Raw genomic sequence first — 14,025 nt, 5'->3', positions numbered from 1 at the left:
AGAGAAAATCACACCTCAGGAGAAGGTGAAAACAAATTCCTATAAATTGCAGCTTTTGGTTTAGATTTTGCTGAGATCCAAGTGCACAATCTTTTAATACTCTTTCTTTCACTTCTGCAAGTGTTTCACATCATGTCTTTCCTTGGGCACAGATATATTAATGCTTATTGAATTGATTTCCCATCAATCAAAATGTTAATGGTGCTGGACAATGCCAGATACTGAAACCTGTCCCTAAAAAAGCTATTCTTTTGACACAAGTTAGTTTCAGTATAATATTTAATAAATGTTCTTCTTCCGTTGTCAAAGAAGGCAAGCTGCTTTGAACTTGGATGTCGAGACCTACAGAACAGCACTCACTCTACAGTAATTCACCTCAGGAGGCTAATGGACATACTCACCTTCCCAATCTTTCCGCAGTGATGTTGTCATATATTTCAAGATACTCACTTCTGCAACCATAATCAAACACCAAGTTAAATGAAGTGAAAGTCAGGCGGATAAGGTTGTTGGGCTCAATGTTTATAATCCAGGTACAGTTAATACCATGTGGGTAGACATCTGGATGACTAGGACTTGTAATGGTTCCTTCTGGCTCAGTAAGCATCTCTCCACATACTGTAGGGATTTAAAATATCAGGTTAAATGACACGTTTATAAAAAAATTACAAAATTTGTTCTCTTTCTGAAATTTCATAGTCTTCTTTTTTCCCTCGATGCATACTACATGGTAATTGATTCACAATTTATTGCCCATCACACCATCATAAAATTTGATGGCCAGCTGTTTTCAGTGTACAGGAAAATCTGGTGAGACCCAACACAGAAAAACAATTAAAAAAAATCCTTACCTGTATCTAATGGCCAGTACTCGGCTCTGAAGCCAAGGCTGGAAAAAGAGGAAGCTCTGAATTTGATATAGAGATTGTTCCGTGTGGATTGCACTCTAGATGGTACAGCTGTACCACAATATTTTTCCAAAAGAGGAGCATCTGTGCTGTTACCATCTCTGACCTGAAGAACAATGCGTTAAAAATATCCCATACAGACTTCTGTTATATTAAAGTTTTAAGCATAAATGAATTCATAAGAGCCATATGAAAGAGACCCTTAGTAAGTCAAACCCTACACTTTCCTCAGCATGGTTTCTACCATACGCACATACAATGTGACCTTATGACTGCCAGAGAAGTACTCTCCCACACAAAGCATGTCACATGAATAAAAGCCAAGATCTTACATCGTTAACAGTAAGCAGCACATAAACCTCCAAAACCAGGTCTGTCTACTTAAAAACACCTCTCTGATTATGAAAGTGGCCATACGATCTCCAAGAGAGTGAAGAAAAGGTTTAGGATCCCATTATGAACCTAGAAGAGCTCTTATAAAAAAGTTATAACTGCTGGAAGAAGTGCTTGCCTGTTAAGCAGTTCAGCTTTGGTGGAAAGGACTATGAGAATGAATATACAGATAGGAATCTATCTACTGTTCATAGCATATGTGTATCATTCTTTACCTCAATGTAGTCCGAGTCACAGGTGGTTGCATTTTGAATGTCAAAGTCAATAAAGTTAAGAATCACCACTTTGCTAGCTGGCTGGGAGATGATCCACTCACAGGTTTTTGGGTGAGGGGACATCCTGGGGTAGTAAGGTGAATGGATGGTGCCTGTTCCAGACAAGAAGCCTCCACAGGCTGCCAAGAGACACCAAGAATAAGTACTTGTGAAGAATGGTTTCAAGGAACGTATAACATGATGTCTATAAATATCACTATGAAATTAGAAGAAAACCACCTCTAAAAACCTATCTTCTCACAGCATCTACTACTGATCATCCAACTAGTATTAAAATGTATTTAAAATAGCATATTTCTATATGTATAGCATTAACACGTGTCTACAAATAGTATCAATCTAACTGTATCTTGGTAAGTAATGGATTTGACTCATTTATTTCAAAAACACAGATTTGTTGGTGACTAAGAACTGAAATATAAGAAGATATAAAGTAAAAAATATTTAGTCAGAATTATAGCTCTATCATCTTTGGTATACTAGCAATAAGTGATTTACCATTAATAGAAGCAATGAGGAGTGCACTTCCCAGCAACCATGCTAGGAGTGCCTACAACAGACCTACTTCAGACATCATCTTAGCATTTACAAAAGTGGCAATAAATAAACAAATCAACCCTATTTTTTTCTCTTCTTTCTTTTGAATTTTGTCTTAAACCCATTATATGGATAACATAACACTGAAATGGCTGAAAATGTCAAAATTAGATGATCAGTTCATTGTGAAAGTCACCAGTTCCTCTTACCAACTTGATAAACGGCCCTGAAGCTAGCCCTTTGCACAGAAGCATCGGACTTGAACTTGATCCAGAGACTGTTGCTGGTAGAAGTGATTGGAGACATGAGTGTACTATGACAGAATTTGCTAATAAGAGAAGACATCTCATTGTCACCATCTCGAACCTAGTCATCAAAAATAAAAAAAGAAAAACATCAGACCAGAAAAGCATAGGGATCTGGTATCCAGACAAAATTATAATCTCACTAAGGATACTAAACAACAAAAGGAGCAACTAGTTTACTTATTTATAAGGGAGAAAAAGAACCATCATAGTAATTGGCACAAGTACAAGATTTACGAGAGCTCAAAAGAAAGACTGGATGATCAGCATGGAAGACACACACGTTACTATCACAGAACATAAAGATGAAACAGGTCTTCTCTGTGAACCACAGCTTTAACACTATTTGCTGCCAAAAGTGACACCTTCAGCACGACAGAGCCAGGCAGAGTGCTCACTAGTGATAGTTATGAAAATTTTGCCAGCACTAAAACCTGATAGGAAAAAAAAAGAGAGGGTGGGGGATGGGAGAGTGTATTTGTGATTTTCTTGCTTTGGCCATGAAGCTTCTAGCGATTTTTCAGTGTCACTTCTCCAGAACAAGTACATGTCCAGTCACACCCTTACAGCAATGCAGCCAGACAGCTCACTTACAGGAGATGAAACTCTGAGTCCCCAGAGCAGTAAAGAGGTATACTGACATCTTTCTATTACTTTATCTGAAGGGTCCAATGCATAATAAAGGTAATGAAGGGAATCACTTCCAGCTTTTACCTTCTGCCCTGCCACTCTACTGACCTCAACCAATTTGCTAATCGAAGGAGAAATGTATCTTGTGTGTTTTCCTAGAAGTTGATTATAAACCTTGATTATCAAGGGTGCTAGAAGGAAAAGAGGTATTTGCATATCTGAATTTCAGGCCCTGAACCCACAGCCTGTAAGAATAGGTGCATCCAAGGGACCAGGCAAAGCACTGGTATAGTCAAGGACCATAGAACACTCTCTGAGGTGCCCATCTAATTCCAAGTGGGCAGTCAACAAGATGAAGTCCAAAAAAACAGGTCCTCTGCTATTTACCCAAGCAAATAAATGCATTTTTTTCTCCCAAAGATTCACCCAAAAATAAAACAGCTCTTTTCTGCTGTAAAAGCAGTGGTAGCTCATGTAGCTGGAGCTGCTTTTAAATGCACCTATGTGCTATTTATCCCAAAAAAATCATTCCAGTGAAAGCACTGGCAAAGACAGAGACATCCAGTTTTCAGGGTCCCTCTCATCACCTCTTTCCTCAGCTGTATTCCTCCATAGGCTGAAAGAAGGCAAGGAAACCTCTGGTGAGCAGGTGGCAGTGGCAGGCCTGCCTGCCCAGCTTTGGCAATCTCAAGCTGGTGAGACGGCTTTCTGACTAACAGATGTATGTAATTTCCCTGAAACTTGAGTTTCAAGTGACAGAATTATTCTGATTTACAGCGCAGCAACTGAGACCAGAATCTGTGCCGGAATATTTAGAAAATCTTTGGACAGCAGTGAAATTTTCCAAAACCATGGTTCACAGGAGTTTATCTTTTCTTTCTTGAGCTAATTCTCCTTATGTTTTTGGTTTATAAAGCCCAGTGAGTAGTGTTAAAAATAACAGGTTCATTAAAGTATGTCAGTAATGTCTCCTATTACCAGCTAGGAGAATGGCGTGGAAAAGAAGCTGTCTTGGGTAACACCTTACCTCTGCAGCACCACGTCTCAGTCCTTCTTAGATAAGTTTTATTGTCTCTAGTTTCTTATTGCAAATCCCTGGTCCCAGGCTGTTCTTTCCTTAGTAAGAGACTAAACATCCCTCCCTAAGCAAGTGTCCATGAGCTGTGTGTGTCTGGTATCTGTGGAAACTCTGCAGGTTTCCTGGTATCACCAGGGACAGGAAAAATCTGCGCCTTTTCAAAATGACAAAACAATTGTTCGAGAGTGATTTTAAAGTACCTTAAGCACCAAAAACCTACCTCCCTACCTGAACTTTATTACAAAAAGCACATACGTGGAAAATCAGGGCTTGATAAAATAACTCATTGCTTTAGTGACACTGACTGTCCTTGTCAGAAAATGTTTGTCTTGTTTCTTTGCTCTGGGCTGAGCCACTGAATGAGAGGGCAGGAAGAAGGGAAGGACAGAAACACAGGGACACTGAATGGCTTGTGACTGATCCGCAAACAGTGAGGTAAATCCCTTGCTGAACTAATACAGACCGATTGCATTCAACAGAAATGGTTTTGTCTCTCTGGCTGCTGTGAATTTAGCTGCTGTTCTGACAGCAATTAGGCAAGAGGAGTACTAGGCCAAACAAACAAAAGCTGTCTGTTTTCATTAAACACACTTCCCCTCTCACTCCAGAAATTAATTACACTTCATTCCAACCAAAGTGTCTGCACTGGAGGAGGAGGGAGGAGAAGATGTTAGCACAGTAACATCTTTTAAAAAAGATTAAGTACATGGAGCTCACAGGAGCCTATTCCTGACTTGATCAAGAAGAGATTAAACACAAAACCAAACCCACACTGGCACTTAACTGTGTAGCCAGCAGTGTGGGACTCAGCTCTGCTCTGGGCTGCAGGGTTTTCTTTTAGAGCACACGTCTGGTGAGGAGTGGCTGAGGGAACTGGGGCTGATTAGCGTGGAGAAGGAAAGCCTCAGGGGGGACCTTATCACTCTCTACAGCTACCTGAAGGGAGGATGGACTGGGGAGGTGGCTGGTCTCCTCTCCCAAGTAACAATTGGTAGGACAAGAGGTGACAGCCTCAAGCTGTGTCAGGGGAAATTTAGATTGGATATTAGGAAAAATTCTTAATTGAAAGGGTAGTCAGGTATGGGAACAGGCTGCCCAGGGCAGTGGTGGAATCATGATCCCTGGAAATGAAAAAACATGTAGATGGGGACCCTAGTGACATGGTTTAGTCGTGGACTTAGCAGTTGTGGGGTAACAGTTGGACTTGATGATCTTAAAGGTTTTTTCCAACCTAGTTGAGTATATGATTCTATGATTCTCCTACCTGCTTCAGTTGTGGCAGCACCTTCACTACCAGTTTTACCTCTGTTTACCTCTGTGTGGTACAGCCACAGCTTTATACAAGACCCAGCAGTCATTTTATGTAGGATGAGGTATTATGACAATATGGAGAAATAGAGGTATGACAGCAGACATTGACAGCTTTGAGTCAGGGCACAAACCAGAGGAGAAAAGGGACAGGATGACAGGAGAAGGGTCACAGGCCAGTAACGTAAAGAGCCTGTCAGGACCCAGGGGCACCATCAGGACTCACTGTCACAGCCTTGCCTCTCCCAGCACCCCCACACCCTGCCAGAGGCTAGGACCTCCTGTTGACCCCCCAGGGCCATGAATCCCCACCCCAGTGACACTGCAGCAGGGAAGTCCTCAGCTCCCATTGCCCTTCCTGGCCACAGGCTCTGATAAGCCATGCTTACCCTCATGACCACATACCCACATGGCCTTGGTCCATCCCCAGTGAGGTGCCTGATGTCCAGGGCTGTCCTGCTCACTGGCCAGGGCAGAAGGCCCTGTTTTGCCTCCCCAGGAACCCATGCCAAACCTCTCCTACTATCAGTTAAAGAAATGAAGACCTTGAATTGGAATGCAGACTAAAACTGGATATAGGAATGACAGAAAAAAACCCCAACCAAATAGCAAACCAAAGAAACCCAAAAAGGAACCCTATGGTAGCAAATCCAGATATAACATGAAGTTGCAGACCAGTGAAGAGAGAGATAGGTGTGAAAGAAAACAAAAAACGCCTCAAGTGGATCCCAGTTAGTATCAACATGGCTATTCTAATTATCACATTTTCCATAGAAACATCCTAACTGTACTATTACTTTTCTATAGTTAGATTTAGACTGATAGTAATTCTTGAATTAGACTTGTAAGATTTCAATTATGCTAACAATAAACTCCTGGTTTTACACATGTATATATGTACATATGTATGTGTGTGTGTGTATGTATATGTTTGTATGTATACATACATACACATATCATGTCCTTCCTTTTTATGCCAGAACAGGATTTTTTTAATAACACCATGACTCCAGAAAACACTGCATAGTGGCTATGGTATTGTTCTATTTTCTTGTGTTTGTCATGCATTTAGCAAAGGTCCAAACTCCACCTTAATCATATATATAGCCAATTAAGAATTACTGCTAACCTAGCCAGATTTTCTTATTCTCTTGCCTTTGCTTCATTCCAGATGTAGTCATGCTCTTTTAGCCCCAGTGACTTTTGAACCCAAATAAATTCATATACTTAGTCCTATATTTAACTACACCTATTTTTGTAGTGGCTCTTGGGACAGAAATGATGCAGCATGTTTTTGTACACACATGTAATCAACCTCTCATATCAACCTGTTGAGAGAAGTCACCTCAATATAATTTGATGAACAATCAGTGTGACTCTCCAGCTCCATATGGGTGAAGTTGAGGTATACTTTTTCATCCTCTGGTTGTCGGATAATGTAGATACATTGTCGGTTGCTGATATAAGGGTTAGGCCAGAAAGGGGATGTGATAACCCCTTCACTGTCCGTGTAATTTCCTCCACAACTTGGATCTGCTGTAACAAGAAAAGAATAAATCAGTTGAGATAGTCACAAGTATGGTAACTCAGTTTAGGCTGCCTGTGTACAATGGCTGCAAATCAAAGAGGATTTCTGTATTATTAAATAGTGTTAATTGCATCCATTCATGTGTTGGCTATGTCATGGAAATGTCACAGATCAGCCTTTATTGCTGAATTTTACTTACCAGGAGATGTTGTATAGAGAATGTGAAAGCCTTTATCAGTGACAAAGTCATCAGAGTGAAAGTGAATCCATGCATATGGACCAGTGGTTTGGAGTGGAGGTGGAGTCCCAGTGCTACAGTATTTAACAAGGACAGGGTCTTGTGGAAGAAGACCGTCTCGAATCTAGACAGAATGATAAAACAGCATTTGGGATTATTAAATTTGTGCCAACTGTGAACAGTACTAACACTCTTAAGGTTATCTCAGGGGGCCTAGGAGATATTGTAGATGGTAAGTGGAGGGAAGGCTCATAGGAAGTTTCCTCCAAACACAGGGGAACCAAGAAACAGACCCAGCAGCATAGCTGTGATCGTGTTCCTAGGAGGAGTTTTGTGAAAAGAGAAAGAAAGTATCAGGAGATCTGCTGTTGAACAGCTTTCCTGAAATCATGGTCTGCGTAGCACAGTTTTGGAGAACATGCTATTCTAAAACAGCTTCTCATTTCCATGACTGGATACTGGTGAGTCCTGTAGCCATTACACTTGACAAAAATGCCTTAAGCTCACACATCAAGTCACAGACTGAATCTATTAATATTAGATTCCTTTCTGTAATAGTTTGCCTTAGCGTGGTAATACTCTGTGGGCTGACATCTGACAAGGAGTTTGGAAACTGAACTTTGTAAGAAAAATCTTCCCATCAGGTATTTTGCCTGAATCCTGTCACCCTTAGTCGCAAGATTCCACTGACTTCAGTGAAGCAGGCTCTTACCCCCTTTCTGTTATATTGCCTGTATCTGATTGGGCATTTCTGGCTGAAATAAAAACAAATTATCATTTCAACCCAGGACTGAATTTTCCCTTCTGTAAGTACAAAAGTTTTGAAATATCTTGTTTTGCAATAACATAGCCATAAAATGTTGTCATAATCCACAATTACACTTTACCTCTAAATAGTCATAACTGCAGTTTTCATGGTGTTCTATGCTTAGTGTGCCAAAAGCAAATGTGATGAGGAGGCCAGGACTGGTTGAGATGGTCCAGAAACAATTCCTGTTTACAGGATAGTTACCAGGGTATCCTGGAGAGCTTATTGAGCCGTAAGTACCCGTCAACTCACCACCACATTCTAACAGGAAAGCAGAAGAACACCACATGTCAGGTCAGATGAATTCTCCGGCAGTGTCAAAACAAAGTACCATTTGGGATTCAAAATAAATTCAAAACCAAATATCAAACTGAACAAACCAACAAGTTACATTAAAAAAAAAAAAATTACAATTAGTTCTGCATCTCGGTTATAAAAGCTTAACTGTTCCCAGTTATGATGGAAATATCTTTAGGAGAATGATCAAAAGCACCATGTTTTGGATTGGATTTAGAAAATTAATTTGAATTTCTGTACTTTGCAATTAGTGTCCATGTTTTATCCTAGCACAAAGCTGTTTTCATTAAAGCTGAAAAAAAATAATTCCAGGCAAAGCTAATTTATATAGATGTAATCAGAAAAAAATTTGGAGTTTAAATATTTTAAAGTGACATTTCAGCTCCACTCCCTAGTAAAATACTGTCCTACCTCTCCTAATGTTCCCTAATCAGAGGAAACAAGTCATTCATTTTGCTTCAAAGCTGCAAAGATGCTAAATTACTAAGCATTTCATCAAACTTACCAGGATCTCGAGATTCCCACTGAACAGTAAAAGCTCCAGTTGTAACGGTGTGGTCTGAGTAGAACCAAATATACAGGGAGTTGTGGGAACTGAAAATCTCTGCAGGAGGTGAGGAGCCACAGTATTTCCCCAGCATGTGCATTGATGCTGAAGGCCCATCGTGGATTTGAAGGAAGTCAGAGTTACACTCATTACTTGACTCCAGGTGGAAGAATGGGAAAGTAATACGCAGAATCTAACGGAAATTAGCAAAACAAGAAAACTCTGGGGTTTTTTCATCTGCTAAGATACCCTGTAAAGAGCAGATACATGTGTTCATGAAGCTGTGAGAATCTACAAGCTTTGGAGCCATTATGCCATTTCCTGAGAAGTTCCAGGACAGAAGAAGATATTATAGAATCTTAAGGGTCAAAAGGAAAGAATTAGGACAGGGAAGTTTTCTGGAAGGAGTACTATTTCTATAAACTAATAATTGAGACCATTTGCCTGTCTTTGTTGTATGTGTGAAATATAGATATGTATCTATTTCAAGCCATGTGAAAGGCTTGAAATACAGCATAAAGTACATTATTTCAGGTTCCCCATGAAAGTTTTCTCATCAGATAAGTAACATTTCTCATTCCTTCTATGGTTAAAGTTGTCATGGCAGTTAAAAAAATTATATTATCCTTTTTTTTTTGCATACATAAAACAGTGTATCCCAAACCTACTCTGGATACTTAGTGACATCCACAGATTCTTCACTGATGTGCATTAATATAGCTCTGCTGAAGAGAGGAGTGGTTTTCAGGCTTAAAGCTGAGGATAGACATTATATATCCATATATCCGTATATATTATACATATATATAGAGCTGTATAAACCACTAGCAACCACTGGTTTATAAAGCTACTTAATTCATTCCATGAAATGTCAAAACCAGATCAAATATTTAGATCCCAAATAAGAAATCTAAGTGCTAAAGTGTGAAATAACATATTTTATAGCTGTTATTTATACACAAGTAGAACTGTTAGCTGCAGATCAGAATCAGAATGCACATTGGAGTGCAACATTTAAAAATTAATCCTTGTATTTATTCAGATGCTGTTACTACACAAAGCCATTGATAATACAAATTCCACATTTCTGGTGCTCAGAAATCAGAAACATAAAATTTTTGTGGGATCACTTAGCTCATGAGCCAACTGTGAAGCCCATCAGAGCAGAGCTTTTCTCATGCAGCTATTCACAGATCACATTATAAACTAATGGCACCTTCTTTAGCTGGTGGAAGGTGAATAAATTCTAACCTTCAGTTGCATAGGAAAAAGCCTGAAAAGGTAACCCAGGCAAATTCTTTAGGTAAGGAGCCTGATGGCTTGTAGGGATCTGAAACTTACTCTTTTTGCAAAGCTATTTATTCTGATGGGATTGGATGACAATATTGGAATATGTGGCATGAAGATGGTCATCTTTGCTCTCATGAGCTGCAGGGTCCTGCAGAGTGAAGGTCTCTTTAACCTGAGCTCAATTTTACCTTGCTGGAGTTAGTTTGGATAACCCAAGCGCAACTGACTCCACTGTTGTCCCGTTGGCTGTTTGGGTTGTTAGGATAACTGAAAGTTCCCCTGGAGCCAGAGAGATATCCTCCACAAACTGAAGAAAAAGACGGAAAATGAAACTAATTAATTTGTGCTATCATTGTACAGATTTAAACCCCTAACTTCCTAGCTTCATATACATCTAAAACAAGGGTGAAAGATACATCTATAAAAGATTCCAGAATTTACTCTAAAGTGGAATGACATCACAAAATGCTGAGCAAAATTATTCCCTGAGAGAAAAGTAGTTCCTGGAAAAAGAACAAAGATTTTCAGCTGGAATATATGGATACTGCCAAGAGATGTTGATTCTATCTCAGGAAAATGTCCATAAACGAATTTGTTTCCAGAAGGCTACCTCCAGATTTATTTAATTTTTCTCAGAATTCTTTAAATTCCTAAGAATTTCTCCAGAGTCTTTAAATTTTTCAGCTACAATGAAATAACATTTTGAAGCTAACATGATCCAAAATTGTCTTTCTCAGTAATGGTCCATCATTGAAGTTATCCTTCAGGTGTTTTATTGTCCCATTTATTATTTTTGGTCAGATTTCTGTGTCTGATAATACCTCTCAGGAAATGCTGTTGTCTCTTTTCTCAGAGTCATTCAGTGAATGGGAGCTGTGAACTAGAAATCCCAAACCTACAGAAAAATATGTCTATAAAGCACCCAAAATACAATGCACATATAGCTATGGTGTACAGCAAGCAGCTCCAGTTTAATGTTGAACTGATGCTAAAGAAATACTTGATTCTCAACAAACTGAAGTGTTTTGTTTCAATGAGTGGTAAAAAGAATCTAAGTGTTCACCTGAAACATCTCACCATTTCTCAACCACATTCAGAATTAACATGTCATAAAATGCATTATTTTTCCCCTGATGAGGAACTAAACCAAAAGTTGATACTTTCTCACTGGATAAAACTTGGTTTTATATACCTCCTATTATGAATGATTAAATATATATATATATTTTTATATGTGCTTGATAATAAAATATTATTAGTTAGATATTTAAGGAAAATAGGAAAAAGCCTGAAGTAGCATAGAATTATAGAATCATAGAATGGTTTGGGTTGGAAAGGACCTCAAGATCACCCAGTTCCACCCCCCTGCCATGGGCAGGGACGCTTCACCCAAGGCTCTGTCCAACCTGGCCTCAAACACTCCCAGGGATGAAGCATTTACCACTTATTGGGCAACCCATTCCAGTGTCTCACCACCCTCACAGGAAAGAATTTCTTCCTTATATCTAGCCTAAACTTACCCTGTTTAAGTCTGAACCCATTATCCCTTGTCCTATTGCTATAGTCCCAACTGAAGAGTCCCTCTCTGGCATCCTTGTAGGCCCCCTTCAGGTTTGGAAGGCTGCTCTAAAATAGACCATATTTCACACGGGTTCAGTGCAAGTATTACAGTCTAGATTCTGTGAAAATTTAATCTGCTTTCTTCCCAGCAACCTGCAATAAATACAAGCCATCTGACAGATGGTTGCCACAGCGATGCTCACTGAAATGCTATCCTGACCTTGCTTAATTAAAATTAATAAAAAAAACCCCAAACAAACAGAAAAAGTGATATTGAGAAGAAATGTTAAAGACAGGACCTTTCAGTCACTCTATAAAACTCGATCTCACATTTTCATGGATAATATTTCTTTCATTAAATTTATGTTTGGGAACTGTTACTGGCTTTCCCTCTTGACTAAGAATGTCAGGACATCTTAGCTTCACAACAGATAAAACAGTATGCATAAAATAAACATTAATATATTCTCCTGTAAATCTGTTCTGCTTATATCAGATCTTAGAATCATAGAATTATAGAATAGGTAAGGTTGGAAAGGACCTTACGATTGTTGAGTCCCAAACCTCCTGCTTTGGGCAGGGACACTTCACACTAGGCCATGTTGTCCACAGCTCTGTCCAGCCTGGCCTTGAACACTGCCAGGGATGAAGCATTTACCACTTCTTGGGCAACCCATTCCAGTGTCTCACCACCCTCACAGGAAAGAATTTCTTCTTTATATCTAACCTAAACTTACCCTGTTTAAGTTTGAACCTGTTATCCCTTGTCCTACCACTACATTCATTAATGAAGAGTCCCTCCCCAGCATCCTTATAGGCCCCCTTCAGATAGTGGAAGGCTGCTATGAGGTCTCTGATCTTCTTTCTCAACCAGCTTACCAGACCACTTTCTCAGGAACAGAGATCTGATTTTAGTATATCTGGCAACTAGTCAAGGCCAGTGGGCCTGCAGATCAATTGTTACACTCCTACTGCTAAACAAAGCAGCTATAAACAAAACTCATGGAAAACTGACATCAAGGAACTTTGCCTTGGAACCTGTAATCCACTGAGAAGAAGGCTGGGTTTTTTTCCATCATAACTTGGTTCTTGTTCACATATTAATCACATGTATCAAGCATCTACTCTCTGCAGTCTGGTGGCCCATTTCTCCTGGGAAGGAAATTCAGGCTGTACCTTGTTGGGCAGTCTGGCACTGTGGTCCTGTCCAGGCACTGGTGCACTCGCAGGAGTAGCCATTGACCTCATCGGTGCAGGTCCCCCCATTCTGGCATGGGTTGCTAATGCATTCATCAATATTCTCTGTACAGTTAGGGCCTGTCCAGCCCACATTACACAGGCAGAAATATCCAGAGATCATTGCCTACAGATATAATCAAAAGCAATAAACTCAATGAGAATGAATCACCTAAAAGAATCAATGTAGTTGGCAGAAAGATTGGTATTTACACTTACTTTATGTGGAGATATCAGAGCAAAGAAATAAAATCTTTGGAATCTAATGGCCTTGATAGTCATTAGTGAGTTCCAAAATAAATCTAAAGCTAAGTCAGGTTATCTAGCTCTTTCTTTTTCTAATAAGTTATTTCTTTGCAGGGCTCTTTCAAATTACTGTCTAAAAAGCCAAAATCTATTCATTTGGCCATTCAGAGAACTGTTTGCTTGGCATTGAAACAATCACCCTAGAAACAAGTCGATCATATTATCTAAACCTTATAAACAGCAAGTCAAGATAACAGTGGTTTATAAGTCATTTATATCGAGCCTGTTTTCTGGGAAGTCTGCCCTGCAGTTATGTGGGCTGTTAACTTTCATTTTCACCCTGAGGGAGGTTCAATGAAAACAATTTTGTTGCCTTCTCTGTATTATTCTTTATTCTGCATGTCTCTTCCATTTCTTTGTCTCAACCTTTACTACTTTTCCTTATAATCAGGTCTTTCTGTATACTTAACTGTTTTAATTTTATGTCTCCTCTTCCCTCACACTTCTTGTTTTACAGGCACATTTTCTACAAGTAGAGAACTATGTATTCCAAGGTACATGCTAACAATCCCATCTTTGATGACATACAACCAATGTTCTATATTCTCTATTCTCTATTTCCTTCTGTGTTCTCTGTTCATGTCCTTTGTGTCCTGAACAGAGATTTTCAATGTGATGGAAGAGGATCTTGATGTGTATTAAGCGCTCTGAATGCTGCTTTAGAAGGTAAAAATGTGTTTTATAATATTTAATGAATGTTACATTTCATCTGTCATTACACTGGCCAAATGTACCTCTGCTGTTTCTCCATTTTATATGTTCTTGTAGTCCCTTTACTGAA

At 39.3% G+C, this 14,025-nt stretch overlaps 1 protein-coding gene across 1 annotated transcript in view; it reads right to left on the bottom strand.

The window, feature by feature from the left end:
• The window catches only part of CUBN (cubilin), a 143,557-nt gene that overhangs the window by 115,278 nt on the left and 14,254 nt on the right, over window positions 1–14,025 (bottom strand). Inside the window, exons 12-21 of the mRNA XM_005152954.2 lie at window positions 12,879–13,065; window positions 10,331–10,449; window positions 8,811–9,045; window positions 8,088–8,269; window positions 7,162–7,324; window positions 6,780–6,970; window positions 2,323–2,479; window positions 1,517–1,695; window positions 852–1,014; window positions 402–618 (exon numbers count right to left, since the gene is read on the bottom strand). Coding sequence (XP_005153011.2) covers window positions 402–618; window positions 852–1,014; window positions 1,517–1,695; window positions 2,323–2,479; window positions 6,780–6,970; window positions 7,162–7,324; window positions 8,088–8,269; window positions 8,811–9,045; window positions 10,331–10,449; window positions 12,879–13,065 — 1,793 coding nt within the window. The remainder of the gene's footprint in view (window positions 1–401; window positions 619–851; window positions 1,015–1,516; window positions 1,696–2,322; window positions 2,480–6,779; window positions 6,971–7,161; window positions 7,325–8,087; window positions 8,270–8,810; window positions 9,046–10,330; window positions 10,450–12,878; window positions 13,066–14,025) is intronic.

This window comes from Melopsittacus undulatus, chromosome 1, assembly GCF_012275295.1.
Source record: "Melopsittacus undulatus isolate bMelUnd1 chromosome 1, bMelUnd1.mat.Z, whole genome shotgun sequence".
Taxonomy (NCBI): domain Eukaryota; kingdom Metazoa; phylum Chordata; class Aves; order Psittaciformes; family Psittaculidae; genus Melopsittacus; species Melopsittacus undulatus.
This window is presented reverse-complemented; position numbering and strand designations above follow the sequence as displayed.